At 47.3% G+C, this 21,813-nt stretch overlaps 1 protein-coding gene across 1 annotated transcript in view; it reads right to left on the bottom strand.

The window, feature by feature from the left end:
* Positions 1-3,382: 3,382 nt before the first annotated feature.
* LOC147447001 (long chain base biosynthesis protein 2d-like) overlaps positions 3,383-21,813 on the bottom strand; it is a 98,903-nt gene continuing 80,472 nt past the window's right edge. The window contains exons 10-12 of the mRNA XM_086522909.1: positions 4,969-5,135; positions 4,773-4,880; positions 3,383-4,036 (exon numbers count right to left, since the gene is read on the bottom strand). Of these exons, the coding sequence (XP_086379035.1) occupies positions 3,944-4,036; positions 4,773-4,880; positions 4,969-5,135 (368 nt within the window). The 3' untranslated portion in view covers positions 3,383-3,943. The remainder of the gene's footprint in view (positions 4,037-4,772; positions 4,881-4,968; positions 5,136-21,813) is intronic.

Genomic DNA, 21,813 nt, shown 5'->3' with positions numbered 1-21,813 from the left:
TTGTAGCTTAGTTAGTGGAGAGCTTTTTGTTAATCTATACTTTTTGTGATGAAGGGATATGCGAATTCTTGTCGGATTTCTTCAAAATCCACCACCATGACGTGCCATGTGTTGAACTTAAAGTGTTTTGTAAAGCTTATGCTTAGTCAGATTATGCTTGATAAGATAATGCTTACTTGGATAGTACTATGTCAGATTGCCGAGTCAGATGATATACCAAGAACCAAGTGGTTGTAACTACTTCCAGGTTGAGTAGCTTAAGTGCTCGTTCTCCAAGAGAGGCCACCTCTGCTTTGAGGATGTTGATTGCTTCCTGCATCCCCTCCTCATCTCTCCTCCACTCCTCTTTCCTTTTTAACCCGTTCTTCCTTGTCCATTCATAGCCATACATTGTCTATTCATAGCCTATGTGGTATGAGACATGGGATAATCGATCTGATAGCATGCTTAGCTTTCCACATAGGATGATGTATATAGTGAGGTTTTAGCCCAAGGTGTATCCATGATGTCTCCCTCTATAAGAGCATAAGTGAGATGAAAATGCCTATTTTCCTGACCCCTATGAAGAAACCAAAAATTCACAATTGTCATCAGCTTATGTAGGCCACTATTATTTGTTACTATGTTTTCTCTTTGCCATTGTTCTGACTTAATGCATCAGCAACAGCCAACACACCCAATCCTGAGCCTCTCTCTCTCTCTCTCTCTCTCTCTCTCACACACACACACACACACAGTGGATCTGGGATCAGCACCCGCATTTACATACGGCCATGAGACAGCGGAGTATACAGATGCTTACACCTACCTTGGGGTAATCTTTAGTGGACCATCATTTTCATTGAGGAGAGCAACAGAGACCAAATTGACGAGAGCCCATGCAGCATTGGGTGGATTGGAGAGGATGTGTTCACAGATTCAATCTCAGGAGCCTCGGACAAAGCTTTGGCTTTTTGACACTTTGGTGGCTTCCGCATTTCTCTACGGAGTTCAGATTTGAGGCCTTCTTTGGACAATCATGGGAGATCGAGTCGCATTGATGGATGGAGAGGCATGGAGAAGCCTCGAGTCTCTATGATCTCACAACTTATTTGAGCCAAGCCTTTAGCACCACATGACATTTTTTTAGCAGAGCTTGCTAGCCCCCCCACTAGTGGTTGAGGCATTCACCAGATCAGTCTCCTTTATACAACACTTATGGGACCTTCCCAGAGATAGATATGTCCGTCTAGCACTGAAGTCCTCTAGACAGTTAGCTATGCAAGGAGATACAGCATGTTGGTACGAAGAGATGAAATCATGGTTTTAGGGACATGGATTCAGCATGGACAAATTGCCCCTTTGGAATATGCATTGGATGCACCCTCTTTGAAACAATCTTCTTCTTCTTCTTCTTACATAGTCCGAGATCATTAGGCTCATCTGCTAAGACCTAACTCAGCTAGATGCTAGGAGGGCTTGGTTACAGTCCGTACAGGAACCGGGCACGAAGATGGCTTTCTATAGAGAGCATCTTTTCCAGCTTATTGAGGATGGTTTTGTGATGAGGCCCATATACATAGACACCCACTTATCTCATGGGAGACGATGCTCTCATGGGAGACGATGCACTCTTGGCCAGTTACGCACATTGTCACTTTGGCCCGACAAGCATGCCGCCCGTTCAGACTTCTGACCATGGAAGAGATTGATGAGATCCGCCAATGACCGCTGATGCATTAGAGAATTCGGGTCACTTTGGCCCGACATGCACGCCGCCCGATCAAACTTTTGACCATGGAAGAGATTAATGAGATCCACCAACGACCGATGATGCATCAAAGGATTCGGGTCACTTAGACCCGATATGCACGCCACCCGATCAAACTACCAACCATGGAGGAGACTGATAAGATCCGCGAACGACCGATGATGGATCTCCTGTGATTCAGCTCTTTTGAGGATTGTACATCCTGTTCATCTTGTACCACACACAACCAAAGTGTGTTATATCAACCCTCATTCACTACTCACACCCCCACCCCCACCCCCCACCCCCCCCCCCCCCCCCCCCCCCCCCCCCCCCCCCCGCCCCAACTCATATACTACACAATTCAATTTCAATACCGTTTCTTTTTTATTTTTGGTACTCTGACATTGTATCAAATTCACCGCGATGTAACTATTTGGTCTCAGGTCATTTTGGCCTTCTAAAGACGTTAATATACCATTTCATTTCATTTCATTGTCTCTCTCTATTTTATTTCCTTGATGATGAACAATACTTTATACTTTATTAATCTAAACAAGAAAGGTGTGCAAGATGACCATGACGACTAGACGATTGTGTCATGATCGTGGCTATGTAGTGGGGTTTGTGAAGATCTGCGAAGCAATCTTGCATGATTGAGGGTGAATTGGAAGAGAGAGAGAGAGAGAGAGAGAGAGAGAGAGAGAGAGAGAGAGAGAAAGAGAGAGATGATATGTTACATTAAACATCCTCAAAAGGCCAAAATGACCTATGAGACCAAATTGATACAATCTTGGTGGATCTAATACAATGTCTGGGTACAAAAATAAAAATGAAGTACAACGATATGGGAAAGTAGTGTTATATATAGAATTGAGCAAGGAGGAGTACAAGCAAGGAATGAGGGACTCTTGAGAAGAATATAGGTAACCCTATATTTAGAGATATAAGATGCAAAGTGACAAAAGAGATTTGAGTGTACATATAGGTATGAGAGCTTACCATAGAGCAGAGGGCAAACTGATGCAGCATCTATCCTAGCAAAAGAGAGAGATTCTGTAACACACTCAAAAACACTTTACATTGCATTCACCCAACACATGTAGGCCTCTAGTATTGAGTCCTGCTCAAAGCCAAGTGGGTAAAGTGAGATGAGGAGAGACTTTGAAAGAACCTTTACCCATAATGTTACAAGATGCATTCCCCTCTTTCATAAATGCATCGTCTCAATATTTGGATAGCCAGTACGATGCAAAAAGGCAAACCTGATCACATCTGATGATGGTGATTTTTTGTAAGCAATCATAGAACCAATGATGTTTGGGTTTGGCCAAGATAGGTTGATGTACTCAAATACATAAAATTACATGTTGTAAGGTCCAAAGTATGTGAAATATGTGGTCTCTGTGAGTAATGTCAGTTTGGCAAATGGGAGCAATCTTTGTTATTTAGAGTAGGATTTGCAGTGCTGAGCCTCGACATCTCCTACTCTAAGGCAATGGTCACGCGAAGCACAATTAACAGTTACTTTTTATGATAATTGTACTGCATGCATGGTCATGTAACTATGCAAGTCTTTTGCAACTATGCCAATTTTGGCATAGTTGCACAAGTTATATGCAATTCATAACTATGCTTTGCGAGACCGCATCCTTAGAGCCACACAATTTGCTCTAAATTTTGGCATAGTTGCACAAGTTATATGCAATTCATAACTAAGCTTTGCGAGACCACATCCTTAGAGCCACACAATTTGCTCTACAGGTAAGTCTTGTGGTGTGGCATCACAGGGAAATGATCTAATACTCAACCAAGTTTGTATAATTGCTGGACATATCAAGTTGCTTGAGAAGCTGTTGCTTCGCATGTAGAGCATTACAAACAGTCACTTTTGCACAGAAATCACTTTTGCTACTTCTCATGAACATAATGGTGCCCAATGTTGAGCAGTAAATACTACAAAAGTTAGTCCCCCAAGGGCTGAAGACAAGTGCCCACCACAGCCACGGCTACTCTGCAACTTTGCTGGCTTTACAAACATGAGCTTAACTGCGAGGCTTCACGGATCTTGCAGGTAGGAACAGCCGAAGTAAGGTCACTGAATGAGCAGAGAGTGGACCTGGAATGCTATGTCAAATCAAACAAATCGATGCTCAAGCACTAAGTGGCTTTTTGATCAGTCACCTGCCAACTATTCGGCACTCCTCTTGTGAGTCAATGCAATTTCTTTTTCTGGACCTTCTCCTCTTGCTCTGTGGCCTGAGGAAAGTACTTCAAATGTACCATGTCACTAACTTCATTGATTACCTGCATCAAAACAGATGGACGCATACTCGTCAATAGAACCCATCCCTTTCAATTTGCATAGGCGACCCTAGCAAATTTTAATACGAAAACCACGTTTGGGGGGTTGGGGGGGGGAGGGGGGGGACATGCCATTCCTGTACTCACGTCATCTACAAAGGACATTTGAGAAGCACGAGTCCAGAAAAGAAGAGAGAGGTATAAGTTCAAAGCCACTAGAAGGAAGTGGGCCTATTGGTCCTTCGGTCCTTAAGGGAAGATTTCGGCTACAAAGTGTTAAGACTAGTGAACCTTTGATCATCACTGTGTTGACTTATCTGAAGTTTATTCTGTAAACTAATTTGATCTTGTAAGGACGACCAAGAAGTCTTGAAAAGCCATTTTGTACGGCGATCCCTATCCATAAAGTGCTATTATTAAACTAGTACCATACGTAGAAACACATGGAATTGACACTTCAGAAGACAAAAAGCAGCCTACTATGGAAGTCACCTTAAGATTAGTGCTAAAATCCTTCTCTCCTTGCTAGTACTCAAACAAACAGACTACAGTTCTGCCGTATATCCAGGAGGGGACCACGCAAAAAGCAAGAATATCCTCACATATATACCATTAATCATTCACACACACACACACACACACACACACACACACACACACAGAATGCCCTTCACACCCCCTTCATCAAGCAATCATAAAGCCTACTTTTATTAGCCATGTGAGATTCTCAAAGCTTTACCCCAAGCGCACGCAGGAGGTCCTCTCTTGTATGGGCTGCCGAAATGCAAATGCGAGCCCTTGACAGAAGCAGAGGGGTAGCAGGAAATGCCACAGTTACCACTGCCAGCTGTCCAGCCAGATCCAAGAAAAATTTAAAATTTAACCTGTTGTTCAGTTATTATCCCTTATTCAGATGATATTAAAAACAAACATACATTGCGCTTGAGGCATTCTCTTGAAAAGGCTGGAATTTTTGCAGGGTTATAGAGCATTATTGGCATCACAGGAGAGTCTGGATCACCTAACACCTCGCAACCCATTTTTCTAAGCTCTTCTCGAAAAAAGTTGCTGTTTTCCTTTATTTGTGCTAACTTCTTAGCTCCTGTATGCACACAGACAAAGATGTTGCTTTATAATCAGTACATTCGCCGCCTCCCAAAACGATTAAATAGTTGCTCACAGTTTTTTTTTTTTTTTCAGGGGGGGGCGGGGGGGAGGGAGAGAGAGAGAGAGAGAGAGAGAGAGAGAGAGAGAGAGAGAGAGAGAGGAAATGAAATGTTTTATTTACGTCTCCTTAAGGCCAAAATGACTTGTGAGACCAAAGAGTTACATCATGGTGAATCTGATACAAGGTCTGGATAAAAGGAAAGAAACTAACTAAACAAAAGCACTACTAGAGCTGTAAAAGGTGGGTATCAAGAGCCTGTGTGTATGAGAGAGAGAGAGAGAAATGAAATGAAATGAAATGTTATATTAACGTCTTCAAAAGGCCAAAGTGACCTATGAGACCAGAAAGTTACAATGTGGTGGATCTGATACAAAGTCAGAGTCTAAAGTAACAAGATGACAACAATGACAAAAATGAAATGACAAATGTCACAATAAAATACTATGGAATCCTAAATTACTAGGTGTTAACTAAGCAGCTAGCTGGGATAGCTGGATCGCAAGAGATCCAGCATCGGTCGCTGGCGGATCTCATCAATCTCCTCCATGGTCAGTAGTCTGACCGGGCGTCGTGCATGTCGAGCCAAAGTGATCCAAATTCTCTGATGCAGCCTCCGCCGATGCTGTGTAGTCCTCCGCAGTCATGGGCGTCTAGATCTTCCCAGCTCAGTCGCTCGGTCGATCAGTGTGCCTCTGGTGTGAGACGACGAGCTCTGCTGTGGTAGTAACTCCTCCGGGTGTTGAGTGGCAGCTCTAAAGAAATCTGTGATCTGTCTCTGGGACTGGCTAGCCTCTCCTCTCATCAGGCTCTCTCTGTGTCTGCATAGCTCGAGCAAAAACAAACCCAAGCATCTCTGATCCTCGTACTGCACGACTCTGGAGAATGGTCCAAAGCCCTCTCTGAACAAGCAATGGAAGCGGCCTCGTATCTCGTAGTAGACGGGGCAGTGGCATGTGTAGTGCAACTCTGTCTCAGACTCAATGTCACACAGGGGGCATGTCCTGGCCTCTGCTGGTACTCCGCTGTATCTCCAAGTCTCGATCCGCAGCTGGTGTGAAGATGTACGTATTTGGCCGATAGCACATCGTATCCCATGAGACAGGTGAGTGTCCATGTATCTGGGCCTCGTCACAAAACCATCAACCGTAAGCTGGAGGAGATGCTCTTTGTAGAAAGCCATCTTCGTGCCCAGCTCCTGTGCTGGCTGTATCCATGTCCTCCTGGTGTCTAGCTGAGTCGAGAGAGAGAGAGAGAGAGAGAGAGAGAGAGAGAGAGAGAGAGAGAGAGAGAGAGAGAGAGAGAGAGAGAGAGAGAGAGATGAAAATGTACTATGTGTGTGTGTGTGTGTGAGAGAGAGAGAGAGGGTGTGTGTGTGTGTGCACACGTGTGGTGTGTGTGTGAGAGAGAGAGAGGCCCCAACTCTGTCGCACAAACCACCTTCACCTGCTGCAACCTCGTTCACAGTGTTAGCTGATCAGCGATTACTGGCAGTTCTGTGGGCCCTCATCTGTGTGTGCTGGTGGAGGATGCATTTTTCGCTGCCTGCATCGTCAGTGGTTTTCAGCAGCCTCTGTGTGCAGGTTTCAGCTCGCCCCTGCTGCTTCTTCCTCTGAAGGGTGCTCGCTTAGCTATGTGAGTGTTGGTGTTTGGTGTGTGTGTGGGTGCGAGTGTGTGAGTGAGAGAGACCAACAACAATTCTGCCAGCCTGCGTGTGTGGGTGTGTCTATGTCGTGTGCGTGTGTGTGTACGCTCATGGGAGATTTGGGTGTGTGGTGAATCCTTCGGCCATTCGTCTGTCGCGCGCCTTTGCTCTGCACAACATCTACCCTGTGCAGGCCCTTCCCAGCGCGCGGGGGGATGAAGTTTGATTTCGCCTACGCGCGGTCCTTCCATCGTCTTGTGTGAGAGAGAGAGGTGTGAGTGTTTCTGTACAACTAGCCGGTGTGTGTGTCTGTCTGTGTCTATAGCAGTCATATATCAAAAACCTCCCAAAAAAAAGAGTGTGTGTGTGAGAGCTTCACATGGATTCGACTGATCAGTGTATATATAAGCGTCGGAAAGCCATGGAAACTTCGGAGATGGATGCTTTGAGTCTTATCAAAGAATGTTTGCATGAGGACTTCGAAGATGCACGTCAAGCCTGGGAAGAATCCACTTCTGTCATGGAAGTGCGCATCCCTATACAGGAGCTTATGGATCCTGTTGCTCAATATGCACTTAACGCGGTGATTCTTTTTTTTCCGGGGTAGAATGCCTATGGCTCAGGATGTAGGCCAATGGGTTGATTTTCTACTCAAACAGCAAGCAGTCCGAAGGGTTTACTTTGGCGCGCGAGGGTTCTACGAAGTCTTGCTGGCTGACATGGATGCTCGGGATGCTCTGTTGGAAATGTCTCCTCTTTTCTTCAATACACAGATGACTCATGTGCTGCCCTGGGCTCTTCCCAAGGACTATCAGAGTCTCATTCGTCACAAGTGTCCCGTCTTGGTTGAGGTGGTCGACTTTCCTCGCACTTGGCGTCATTCTCTTCCTTTGTTGGCTACTCAATTGGGTAAAGTCATTTGCCCTCCTAAGCTGGACGCAAACACAAACCGTTTTTGTATTCTGTGGGACACGAATATCCCCACTCCAACAGATATTTCGATCGATTCCGCGGATGCAGTGGTTGGAAAGCACCCATTTAAGCTTAAATGAGGCAAGTTTGCAAATTCTTGCTTCCGATGTGGCAAATTTGGTCATATGCAATCTGAATGTCCGGAACCAAATCTGCAACCACCTCCTTCAGCCATCCCTGCAGGCTGCTCCTCAACCTCGCTCGCCTCCGAAATCTTCTACTGAGGTTCAAACTAAAGGAGTTTCACCCTCCTCCCCCACAGCTGGGGCGATTAAAGGCAAGGGGAAACAATTACAATTCTCTGCACTTTCTGCTTCTCTAAATATTAAAGACAAAGGAAAAGACCAGGTTTCGACCTCTCAAACTTGGCTACTGCCCAAGAAACCCACCAAAGCTGTTACAGCTCGTGTTCCGGCATCTTCTCCTAATTATGTGCCTCCTTTGAAGAATGTTGCTCAGAAAAAACTCCCTTGTAATGACAACACTTCTTTGGCTAAAGCCTGGGACAAGGTGGTTCGCTCTTACAAGGAAGTTGTTACCGGTGAAGCTTCTTCATCGCAAGGTGCATTTACTTTCAATTATCCGGGTCCAGGTCTTGACCCACCTTCTCACGCACCTACAGCTGGGGAGGATGTGTCGATGGGCACTGGTACTTATTTCTCCCCCCTTCTTTTCTTGTTTCCTCGTCCACTGTATACACCATATAGAATGCATAGTTCTTTGAATTGCATCTCCTATAATGTGAGTGGGTTATGTAATCACGACAAGTGGCGGCTTACCTGACACTATGTACATACACGTAAAGCAAACATTGTGGTGCTTCAAGAGCATAACCAGCACCAATTTGCAGGACAAACTTCTTACTTTGCGGGCTACTGGATAGTTTATGCAGGATCAGTTGGCCATTCAGGAGTGCTTATGCTTGTTCGACATGAACTGTTAGGTATAGCGGAATGATTGTTTGCGCTTTGCTCAAGATGAGTGCTCCGAACTGTGCTCAAGGTTCCTTTTAGTTCTTATGGAAGGGAGAGCCTTCCGTTCTTAATGGAAAGTGCTATGATCACAACAAAGTGAATGGACACTGTGCGTGCAAGTGAATGAGACTGAGAGATAGAGAGAGAAGAGAGATACGACACCAAAGATGTTGTAAAACCCTCCTCCGAAGGCCCCACTCTCATCGGCGAGAGTGGTCTACTTATGATTGCACAAAGTGGAACAATGACAATGCAATGGACTGATGCAATCCGGGACTATGCCGGTGACGACGACGGTGATGACGACGACGACTTTAGGGCTGAAATCTGTGGTCTTCTATCTGCTGAGTTTCGGGACTGTTTCGGTGGCTGAAAATGACTGTTTTGGCTGCCTTTTCATGGGCTGAAAATGGGGGAACTACCGCAACCACTTAGGATGTATCTGCTACCTTGCTATAGGCTGAAAACCTGCGTTTTTAACTGCTGAAATTCTGCGTTTTTGTCTGCTGAATTCTGGGCTGAAAAACGCCAATGATCTGCAAGAGCTTGCTGGCGTTTTGGGCTGAAAACGCTACTGATGATGATGCTGGCGATAATCTGCAAAAACGCTACCTACTGATGTTGATGGCGATGATGCAAGGTGGAATCGCTGGGGACCTGCTGTTGCCGGCGGTGACTGCAAGGAAAATGCTGGCTGATGTATATATCCAAAAACGCTAGGGGGATCTGATGGTATGGCGAGGTTGGGAGTACAAAAACGCCAAGGTGTTGAGGGAGTACTGCTGAGAAGTTGCCTGTTGAGCGGGAAGCTCCTGCTGCCTCTTCTGCTAGAAAGTGCTAACTTGGGTTTGCTTATATATTAACTTAGCAAAATTGCCCTACCTACTTTTGTTGGAAAGTCGCTTAAAAATAATAAGTGAAAATAACCAAAAATAGGGAAAATAGGCTAAATGCACTGGAAAATTCCCCTAACTGAATCTGATGGATTCTGAAGGGAATATTGATGATCATGCTGCGTGCAACCAGAGGATATGCATCTACACTCAGTGATTGGGTATGCACGGTCTACGAATACACTCACAAAAGTGCCAGATCACTGCTAATCTAGACTTGACTGGACGGACTGAACCCTGATCATGCTGTAGCTTGTCCACGGACACATAGGGTTGGATGTGTCACGTGACATGAACTCTTCCCGACCTTGGTTTTTTATAACCCGGCTGGGACATGGATGGTCATCCAATGTATTGTTAATGGGGAAGTTTTGGAATTTGGAGGATTATATGCATACACAGCTTCTGCAGATAGGGCACGGTTGTGGAGTGCTCTCTCTTCTTATTGTTGGGGTTCCAATGCCTTTCTCTGCGGGGATTTTAATAATGCACCAAACCTTGCGGATAATACTACTGGCCATTCTCACATGCTTCATATGGAACGACAATCATGGGACCAATTTATGTCGACATGTAATGGGCTTGATTTGTGGCCCTTTTTGCATCCAACTGATCCAGGATTCACTTTTTAGCACAATGCTCAATCTATGTATCGCGCTCGGCTGGATCGCTGGTATCTTTTTCACATGCAACAGTATGATGACTTTGTATGCGAGATGCGGATTGATTATGCTATGTGTCTCTCGGATCATTTTCCCGTATGCTTGAAACTTCGTTTTGACTCTTTTGATGTCAATGATCGCCTACCCAAGAAGAGACTTTTGCATATCAATAATGCTTATCTCAAGCATGAGCCTTTTCGCATTATGATTGTGGATATCATCCCGCCTTTGCTCTCCCAGATGTATGTTGACATAGACATAGCCTGGTTCCGTTTTGTTATGCGTGTTCAATCAGTTATACAGGATTATGGCAGGGATTATTTGTCACAATTAAGGGAACACGTTAACCAGGCAAACGATGCTTATAGCCGATTAATGCACTTGGCTAATCATACTTCTCTTACTGATGCTCAAATGACTGAGTTGTTTTCTGCCCGCGCTATATTAAGGCACAATGATGAGAGGAAATTGGCCAAATGGCAGACTCGGGCTCGTCAACAAGTTTTTGCAGATAAAGGATGTGCTTCTAAACAATTCTTTCAGCATTTGCATCACTTGAGGCAATCTCAAGCTATACGGAGAGTTAAATTACCGTCAAGGGAGTGGACCTCCACTTTCCGAGAGCTAGCACTAGCCCTACACTCTCATTATGGCAAGATTTTTGAAGCCCCTTCTTCTCCCACGAGAGAAGCTCGCCAAGCACGTCACATGTTTCTATCGCATGTTACTTCCATTCTTTCAATGCGGCGGGCTCAAGACTTGGAAGCTGTTTTCACTGAGTTGGAATTGTATGCCAGCTTGCTTGATTTGGGTCGATGGAGAGCTCCTGGTTGGGATGGGAATTTTTCTTATCCTTCTAGGATTATTTGAAGGTGCCTCTATTGTTCATGATGAATACAGCCTGGGAACAACAGGAATTGCCCTCCTCTTGGAAAGAAGGTTTGCTCAAGCTGATACCTAAGCATGCATTGTGTGAAGAATTCTCACATTGGCGGCCTATTACGCTTATGCCTGTGGTATATAAGTTAATGGAAAAAATGCTTGCTAACCGACTCAAGTGCTTTCTGCATGAAGGCTTGCATCAATCTCAATACGGCCTCATTCCGCGACGTCAAATTACTGATAAGCTCACAAATGTCATCATTGGTATGGAATATGCAAAATATACTTGACAGGATGTCTTAATCATGCAAGTCGACATTGAAAAGGCATTTGATATTGTTCTTTGGGATTACATTGCGGATACCATGAGACGTTTGGGCTTTGGGCCTAGGCTATCCCGTGTCGTGCTTTTCTTGTATGCATACAGTACTTCTGCAAGCTTGCTGGATGGTTTTCTCACAGAATCTTGGACTTTGGGACGGTCGGTAACGCAAGGCTGCCCTCTGAGTGCTTTGCTTTATGCGATCGCTACTCATACCTTGTTTATATATTTGGATTCCTTGACCTCCACTGGTAGGCTAAATGGCCTAACTATACCTTCTGGTCGACGGTTTGCTGGTCAGGCTTATGCGGATGACTCTTTGTTCATGCCTCGTAATAACTATGATGATGTACAGCAGATTATGCATACTCTTCACTTGTTTGGAGTGGCAGTAGGTCTCAAAGTTAACTTTTGCAAATCCAAGCTATTGCCTCTGAAAGAGTGTGACTAGCATAAGATATTGTGGTCTGGGGAGATTGTTCCTCCACATGTTCTGGTTCGCCATTTGGGTTATCCACTGGGTTGGAATGTATCCGCTATGCAGAAACTGGATTGGGTGATCCAACGTCTGCATTCCAAGTTGAATTATTGGAAATTGTCCACGTGGCCACTTCATGTGCGTCTCAGGATTGTCCAATGCATCCTTGTGGCTTATGTGCAGTTTACTTGCCTTTGTTATCCTCGCCTCGGTTGCGATTGCAATCCCTCATGTCCAATAATTTAGAGCATTTTTGGCGGACCTCGTCTAGCAAGAGGGGCCTTCGGCTTCTATCTATGGACAAGCTTTGTTCTCCCAAGCGGCTAGAAGGGTTGAATATTTTCGACTTGAGACGTCATCTTCTGGCTCGGAAAGCTATGTTGTTGCCAGTTTTGGTGGAGCAACAGCAACCCTGGGCTCTCATGGTCACACATTTGTGTGCGCACATTGTCACCCCTTCTTTTGGTCGTTGGAAACCGACTTATTGGGATGTTGTTTTTGGAAGCTTGAAGGACACATTCCTGGATGTCCATTTACTTATTCTCTAATTGTTGATTGGAAGGTTGTCACTTCGCATTTGGCTTGGGATGGTCGACAATCCTCTGCGGGTAACTCTCTTCGCCTGGAGAGTTTGCATTGGAGCAGGGTTTTCGCTTCGACTTTGGTTCAACGGTCTCTTCGCCAAGCATATTTTCTTTCCCAAAAAGGAATCTGCCAGGTGCATCAGGTGGTTGATGACTCGGGTTATGTCCTTTCTTTCGCTGATGCCGTCTCCCGCTTTCGGTTGGGTCTTCACTAGTCTCCTCTCTGGTGGGAAATTCAAAGGATGCTTGCTGCTCATTCACCCATTCCTCCTCTGGATGTGGACTCTCGCTTCTCTGATTGGAATCTGGCTACTACTAGATTGGATTGCAACTCAGCTGCCAGTATATATGCCATCCTTCAGTCTGATGTATGGATTGTGCATCGAGGTAATCAGCTGTGGTCGCTTTCCCAGTCATCCTTGTGGTGGCAACACACATTGTCTCGCATTTGGCAGAGTCATCTGCCTTTGAAGGAACGTGTTTTCTTGTGGCGGTGCTTGGTGGGAGCTCTACCTGTTGGCAGTGTGTTGCATGCTCGGCATATGGCACCTTCCCGCTACCCCAGATGCCTTGAAGCTGAGGAGATTGTGCCACACTTATTGTGGTGTTGTCGTCACTCCAGAGCCTTCATTCGGCAAGTGTCGCCTGCTCTTCGACTGCGTTTTCCTTCCGGCTCTTTTCACAGACGATTTTGGCTTTTTGGGGTGCTTCGGTCACCACAATCTCAGTTTGCGGTCTTCTTCACCTGGGTCAAATTTTGACTGTGGGCCATCTGGCATCATAGGAACTCCTTAATGTTCCAGGGCACTTTTGTTGACCCCTTTCCCTATTTCAAATTATCTCTTGGTCAAGCACTGCATTTTGCCTATGACGCTGGAGACATCACTCTTGATACCTACAGGATTTACTTTGACTGTTTCTAGCCTTCGGAGCCTCAGAGTGCTCCGTGTTTTGTATCCCTTTCTTTTCGTGGGTTTTCCTCGCTTTGAGGTTTCCCACTTGTAAATTAATCAAAGCAGATTTACACAAAAAAAAGTGTGTGTGAGAGAGAGAGAGAGAAAAGAAATGAAATGATATATTAACGTCTACAAAAGGCCAAAATGACCTATGAGACCAAACTAATTACAATGGTGACTCTAGTACCAAGTCTGGGTACAAACAAAGAAAACTACAAACTAGAAACTAAGATAGGAGTGCTACTAACTCCTATGTGTGGCTGGTAAGCTGAGCAATGGTATAATGCCACAAAGGTACAAAGTGGGGATAAGTGTCATCATGATACAATATAGCAGTAACATGAAGCCTATCCTGATCGACACTCTGGTTGTCGCGCTAGAATCCTGTGGATCCTCTGCCGCAATCTCCGTCGGTGCTGCATGGATCCCCTCCTCAGTAGTGGTCGTCTCGATCTCCTCAACTCTATAGCTCGGTCAATGAGAGTACCACAGGTGTGTCTATGGGTGGGAACCGAGCTGTGGCCCCTCTGCCTCTGTGGTACTCGGACTAAAGAAATCTGAGATGTCTCTGGGATTGTCTGTCTATGCCATCTCAATAGAGAGTCTCTATGTCTTTGTATCTCAAGTAGAAATAATCCGAGACATCTCTGATCCTGATATCTCATGACTCTATCTCAAGAGTCAAAACCATCTCTGAATAAACAGTGAAAGCGTCCCCGTATCTCATAGTAGACTGTGCAATGACGTATGTAGTGAAACTCGATCTCTGGCTCTGCATGGCATAACTGACATATCCTACTGTCTGTTGGTATGCCTTTAAATCTACCTATCTCAATCCCAATCTGGTGTGAAGATGTGCGTATTTGGCCTATGGTACATCGTAACCCATGAGATAGATGTGTGTCCATGTAGCTGGGCCGTGTGACAAATTCGTCTGTCGTGAGTTGGAGAAGATGCTCTCTATAGAAAGCCCTCTTCGTACCCAACTCCCGTGATGCCTATTTCCATGTCCTCCTAGTATCAAGTTGGATAAGATCCTGCCAAATCAGTCTAGTAATCTCCATCCATGTAAGAGCCAAAGATGGTGCATCAAAAGAATACTGGAAAGGGGCAGCTTGTCCATGCTGAAACCATGAGCTCATCTGTGCATACCAACATGATGTATCTCCCTGTAGTGCCAGCTGACTGGACGACTCAAGAGCAAGCCTAGCATATCTGTCCCTGGTGGTGTCCCATAAGCTGTGTACAAATGATACTGATCTGGTAATTGCCTCAATCTCCATAGGTGGGGCAGCCAGCTCCGCTCGTATAATGTCATGTGGAGCTGAGGCCTTGGCTCTAATCAGCCTAGAAATCATAGATACTAAGGGCCTTTCCATATTACTCCATCCAGTATTGTCAACAGATGGTCCCCAAACCTGAACCCCGTAGTGCATAACTGAAGCGACCAAAGTGTCAAAGAGCCAGAGCTTTGTTCAAGGTTCCTAGAACGGAACCTCCGAACAAATCCTCTCTAAACCGCCTAGGGCTGCATAGGTACGAGTCAATCTGGTGTCTGCTGCCGCTTTCAGTGTGAACCTCGGTCCACTAAAGACCACCCCAAGATATGTGTATGCATCAGTGTACTCCTATCCTGATCACATGTGAATGTAGGTGCTGATCTCCTGACCCACTGTGGCGTGGTATTAAATATGACCTTGGTTTACCAAGGTTGACAAACAATCCACTATCCCCTGCAAAGCTATGCAATGCGTCCAAATGTCTCTGCATACCCTCTAGTGAGTCTGATATCAACACAATATCGTCAGCATACAATAAAAGAGAGATCCATGTCCCTGCAAGCTGAGCACCTCTATCTCCTCCTCTGTCAATATAATCAGAGACCTCATCAACATACATACCAAATAAAGTAGAGGACAATGGGCATCCCTGTTTCACTCCGATAGTGGAGTGAACTATGTCAGATATCCCCTCTAGTGTGCGTACACGACCCATAACTGAACTGTACAATGCCATAATCCCCCATATCAATTCTGTGGGTACCCCCAATTCCATAAGTGTCACATGACACATCCAACCCTATGTGTCCGTGGACAAGCTACAACACGACAAGGGTTCAGTCAGTCCAATCAGTCTAGATTTAGAAGTGATCTGGCACTTTTGTGAGTCTATTCGTAGACCGTGCATGCCCAGTCACTTAGTGTAGATGCATATCCTCTGGTTGCACACAGCATGATCATAAGCATTCCCATTAGAATCCTTCAGGGAAATTTTCCAATGCATATAGCCTATTTTACGTATTTTTGACATTTTTCACTTATTATTTTAAAGTGACTTTTGTTGGAAAGTAGGTAGGGCAAATTGAGTAAGTTTGTATATAAGCAAACCTAAACTAGCACTAATTGGCAGAAGAGGCAACAGGAGCCAAGCTCAACAGGCAACTTCTCAAGCAAGAACCTTGGTGGTTTCCCCTCCAAGCCAAGATCCCATCCCTAGAGATTCCATCAACCATTGGCGTTTTCTCCAGCAGGTAGCCATCGCCAGCAAACCACAGGCCTAGCGTTTTTGATCCCAGGCTTCACTGCAAGAAACCCGTTAGTCCTAGCGTTAGTAAAAAGCCCACATCGCCCTCCCTTCTGGCTGGCGTTTTTCAGCAATGAAGCAGCAGATTCATCCCTAAAAGACCTGCAGTTTCAGCCCAAAGAACATCAGTTTTCAGCCCCAGAGTAGATGCAGATTTTCAGCCACAAAGACCAGCAAAATCAGAGTTTTCCATAGCGTTTTCGGCAACAGCAGATTTCAGCCCATAGCTTTTTTGGACAGCAGATAAAGACCTCCAGTTTTCAGCCCTAGCGTCAGCCTCGTCATCTCCGTCGTCGTCGTCGTCGCCATAGCCTAAACTTGCATCAGTCACATGCATTCCCATTGTACCAGTTTGTGCAATCAATAGTAGACCACCCCGTCGGGCCTGAGATGTATTGCACTCAAAGGAGACTGATAATGTCAAAAGTGCATGATCTACTGCTATTCCAACATGCATGGGCCCCACTGTAAAATCCTAAATGTGAGAGATAAAGCTCGGATGTGTCAGAACATAGTCTACAGTACTGGCCCCATGTCTGTATGGAAAACAAGTAAAACCTGTAGATGATGGGAAGGTCGGTAAGCCATTCAGTATGGCTAAACTGTGAGTAGTCGTCATCTCCCTGAGGTATCTTTCATACTCTGTATGCTCTCTGTCGTGTGAGCATCTCTCAAGCCCCATCTCCTCTGGCTCTAGTTCTTTGAGCATCTCCTCTAAGGTGTCATAGAAAACCGTCTGTGAACTGCCTGTACAGGCATTTAAATCCCCCAATAGTATGATGTCTCCATCCCTGGAGAACTCCCAAATATCATCATCAAGTACAGAGTAAGGAGACTGTCCTCTGGGTGAGGCATATACTGAAGTGCTAGGAGGAAAATAGCATATGGCGATGTACAAGGAACGTCCAGTCTGACGTCTGAAAATCGCATATTGGCAAGGTAAGGTTGCAACCGAGTTTTGTGGTCTCGACTCGGTTACATTCGTTGCTGCTCGCGCGTCGCTTGCGTTCCTCCCTCGCCATCGCCTATCCTCCCCAGCCTTGCAGCTTGCGCTGCTTCCGCCTCCCCCTTGTCCTACGCCTGCGCCCCCCCCCCCCCCCCCACGCGCTGCCGCCAACAGTCCCAACCCGCCCTCCCACCACACTGCCAACCGCCAGCCACATTGCCAGCCCGCCCGTCACACTGTCGACCGTCGCCAGCAATACACTGCCAACTCGCACCACTAGCCCTTCGCCTACACTGCAGCCCTTCGCCCACCACATTTCGGACGAGGCTACTATCAGATCAAGTTTGAGACCTCCGAGATGGCGTCCAAGGTCATCGCCATGAGCCCCTTGACCAAGCGAGCAGTTCGAGCCCACTTTCGACAGTGGAGACATGGTTTTGACCCTGCTTCAGATGTTTTGGTAGAGGAGGCAGACATTCCCATCTCCGTCAGCTTTCCTGATTTGCGGAGGGAGTACCTACCACTTTTGTCCAGGATAGGCTCAGCGATTGGGACTGTCTTGGAGACACCTCGCACAGCAGCATCAGTAGCTGCTAAGGCAGCCGGCATTCCCTCAGTTCGCGTTCTGGTTAGGGACACTCACACTCTCCCAAAGGTCATCCTCCTTCCTCGGGTGAGTGGAGATTGGTTTACACAGAGCGTGGAGTATTCAGGCCTCCCGAACCAGTGCTTTATTTTTCGCTAGATGGGCCCTCTTGCGAAGACATGTCCACGGAGGAGGCCCCGACCTACACCACAGACTCAGCCCCAGCCTACTAGGGTTGGCCAGCAGCCACAAGCAGAGACACAGAGCACACAGGCAGAGCCACCCTCCGAGCATGGGGCTCCAGCGAAGCAGGAATGGAACCAGGTTCGTGGTCGACAACGACAGGGGCCACAACGACAGCCTGGCACTCAAAGTGGTCCTCAGGCGCCTGTCCAACAACAATGGGTTCCCACAAGGAACTGATTCGGTCCTCCTGAGAAGGACGAGGTTCCTGCTCCAGCCCCCACTTCAGCTTCACCCTCGACAGCCCCCCCCTCCCCCCGAGTTTCCCCCCTCCTCATTAGCCTCCCCCCCGCCTCTTGCTCCCGCCACCTCTCCCCCTCGCTCCTCTACCTTTGTCGTTCCCCCCCCCGCCCCTCTTCTCCCCCATCTCCCCCCTCCCCTTCCCCCCAATCTCCCCCTGCACCTACACCCCCCCCTCCCGCTCCAATTCCACCGTCGACCCAGGGGACAGGGCCATCTCCGGCTGCTAGGAGATCTCTTGGCAGTGCCTTTGCCACGAGTCGCTTGGCGAGAGAGGGACAGCCTTTCTTACAACACCCTCTATAGGTAAAGACGCCTCCCTTTGCAATAGTCCCTCGTGGTCTAACGAGCTTCGACATTCGGCGCCAATGGGACTTCGTTGCCTACGACTTTACACGCTTTCTCGGCGACTCCTCATCAGACGTTGAGGCATCCTGCTTCAGGGTCCATGTTTTGTTCCTTGCAGCTAGGGGAATAAAGGTCTTGGACTCAGCCGTTGGCTTCTCTTTTCCCCTTTGCGGCAGGGACCAGACTGAGTGGACTCTCGACTCAGTGTTGGAGTGGCTCCATACACAGGCCCTAGAGTTCTCTCACCACATGGGAGACCTAGGAGTTACAGAGATGCTTCAGACTCTGTGGCCATTGGCCAAGTTTGCTGTGACCTCTCCAGATGCAGCAGGATGTAGACACATTGTGGTTCACTTCTTTGCTAATACGCATTGCTCGCCATGCTATGTACACATTCATGAGGACTCCTGGACAGAGAAGGTTGTTTTACGTACGGCTCGGTCTACTTGGGCTTGGGCCAGGCACTCTCTGTAGTCACGCCTATCTAGAGGACGCTCGGATGCGGATTACTCCCCATCCAGGCCAGCCTCGAAGATAGCACGTTTAGCTGTTGCGGCAGCATCTATTCTCTCTCGTTCCCCATGAGCATCGTCTCATGGAAAGTGCACGGATTAGATAGGCCCCAGTTTCAGCGTCAGAGGGGCCGACTGCGTCAGGAGCTTCAGTGTTGCCTTGTCGGAGGAGAGATTGATCTCCTTATGCTACAGGAGCATCATCTATGTGAGAGCTGCATTAGACGATGTGCAGCTCTTGCGTGGATGCTATGATACTTTTTGGTCAGCTGCTTTTGGACCTCGAGACATCCAGGGTGGGGTATGTATGACTATTGCGGATTCTTTGCAGCAGGCTATTGTGGGCAGAGGGATTATTGTGCCAGGCAGGGCTCAGTGGATCACTATGCAGGTTCAGGGTTGCCTTGTGGGCTTCTTGAACATATATGCGCCCAATGTGGCGAGTGCACGAGCAGAGTTTTGGTCACAAATTGTTGAATCTCTACCGCAGGCAGAGCAGTGGTGCATAGGGGGGTGACTTCAACATGTTGGAGGACCCTTCTGATAGGATTGGTGGTAGCCATGCCATTGTCCATGGAATTGAGCTGGCAGCTTAGGAGAGGTTTTGTATGACTCTGAGGGTTTCGGATGTGTGGCAGCACTCTAGCTTTGTGAGGCCCCCAGACAGCTTGGCCTTCTCTCGTTCGGACCGTAGAGTGGGAGGAGTGAATCGATCGCGGATAGATCGCTTCTACACTACTGACTATTTCTGTCACTTGGGTGGGACAGTTGGCATTCTGCCAGGGACCTCCTCCTTCTCGGACCATGTACCAGTGATCCTCACAGTGGCAGATAGACAAAAGAGAAGGAGCACGATGCTTCGCATCCCTGAGAGGGTCTTGATGGACTCTGCACTCAAAGAGCGAGTAGAGGCTCTCTGGACAGAGAGCTTGGACATGTAGGATTCTCCTGCTGACAGAGTGGCCTCAGGACTTGCTCAGATTAGTCGTTTCTTTCTTCAGGAGTCTTTGGCTCGCATGGCTGCAGCAAGAGAGGAGGAGCAGCGTCTCAGACCGGGCGTTGCTTCCTTGCAGAGGATGCAAGAGCAGCATCCAAACAGTCCTTGGTTCGAGGAGCAGTTACAGCAGGCTCACCAGGAGCTTGTTAGCATAGAGGAGCGGCGCCATGAGTTTGCTTTCCATCGACAGGCATCTCAGTGGACACAGGTGTGACAAAGTGACTGGTGCTTTCTTCGAGGCACTGGGACCTCGGCATACGCATGCGAAGGTCAATCACTTGAGGAGGCCCGTCGGTTGCTTCTGAGCCAGAGGACATGCGTGCAGTTGCTACTGACTTTTTACCGTGAGTTACTGTCTGCAAAGCCTCAATCAGAGCGTCAAGATGCATGCAGGGAGCAGGTGTGGGCACAGATGCCTTGCCTTGTGACTGAGGACATGCATCAGAGGCTTGAGCTGTCACTTCAGCTTGAGGAGTTGCACATGGCTCTTAGTGCACTCACCCGTGGTAGCTGTCCAGGTGAGGATGGCTTGACTCCCAGTTTTTTCTTGGACTACTAGGACTTGCTTGGCCCCCTGTAGTGCTTTTCAGTACATCTTGCACACAGGAGAGATGCGTGACAGCATGAGTGAGGGTCTGATCTACCTCATGCCCAAGGAGGGTGGCTCCTTGGATGAGATTCGACAGTGGCACCCCATCACCATCCTCAACTCAGCCTACAAAATTCTTGCCAAGGCTCTGAGTTTGAGGATCCAGTCACTTCTAGAGAGCCTTATACATGAGACTCAGACAGGTTTTGTCAAGGAGCGCAGTATCCTTGACAACACCTTTACTTTTTGGGAGGCTTCTGCCCTAGCGCGGCTCCGTGGTGAGGATCTGGTGATTCTTCTTCTTGGGTTTGAGAAGGCATACGACAGAGTTGACTGGGACTTTCTTGAGGGCACTCTTCGCAGGATGGGCTTCTCAGATGCTTGGATCAGAGGGGTGTCAGCTTTGTACAGACGGGCACACAGTCAGGTACTTCTGTTAGGAGGTAGAGGTGATCGTGTCATGCTTACACGTTCGGTCAGACAGAACTGGCCTCTTGCCCCCTTCCTCTTTCTATTCTATGTTGAGGCGATGAGATCTACCTCATGCCCAAGGAGGGTGGCTCCTTGGATGAGATTCGACAGTGGCACCCCATCACCATCCTCAACTCAGCCTACAAAATTCTTGCCAAGGCTCTGAGTTTGAGGATCCAGTCACTTCTAGAGAGCCTTATACATGAGACTCAGACAGGTTTTGTCAAGGAGCGCAGTATCCTTGACAACACCTTTACTTTTTGGGAGGCTTCTGCCCTAGCGCGGCTCCGTGGTGAGGATCTGGTGATTCTTCTTCTTGGGTTTGAGAAGGCATACGACAGAGTTGACTGGGACTTTCTTGAGGGCACTCTTCGCAGGATGGGCTTCTCAGATGCTTGGATCAGAGGGGTGTCAGCTTTGTACAGACGGGCACACAGTCAGGTACTTCTGTTAGGAGGTAGAGGTGATCGTGTCATGCTTACACGTTCGGTCAGACAGAACTGGCCTCTTGCCCCCTTCCTCTTTCTATTCTATGTTGAGGCGATGAGCAGGTTTTTGGTGTCGCAGCAGGTTGGTTTGCGGGGCTTAGCACTCCCTATTCGGGGAGATGAGCTACTGGATGCTAAGTTTGCTGACGACTCAACCTTGTACTTGGATGGCCAGGAGGCCAACCTTCACAGGTGTGAGCACGCTCTTGAGACCTTCTGTTGTGCATCTGGCACACTGATCAAC

This window comes from Adiantum capillus-veneris, chromosome 11 (assembly GCF_014529385.1).
Source record: "Adiantum capillus-veneris isolate H3 chromosome 11, ASM1452938v2, whole genome shotgun sequence".
In the NCBI taxonomy this organism is placed as follows: Eukaryota; Viridiplantae; Streptophyta; class Polypodiopsida; order Polypodiales; family Pteridaceae; genus Adiantum; species Adiantum capillus-veneris.
This window is presented reverse-complemented; position numbering and strand designations above follow the sequence as displayed.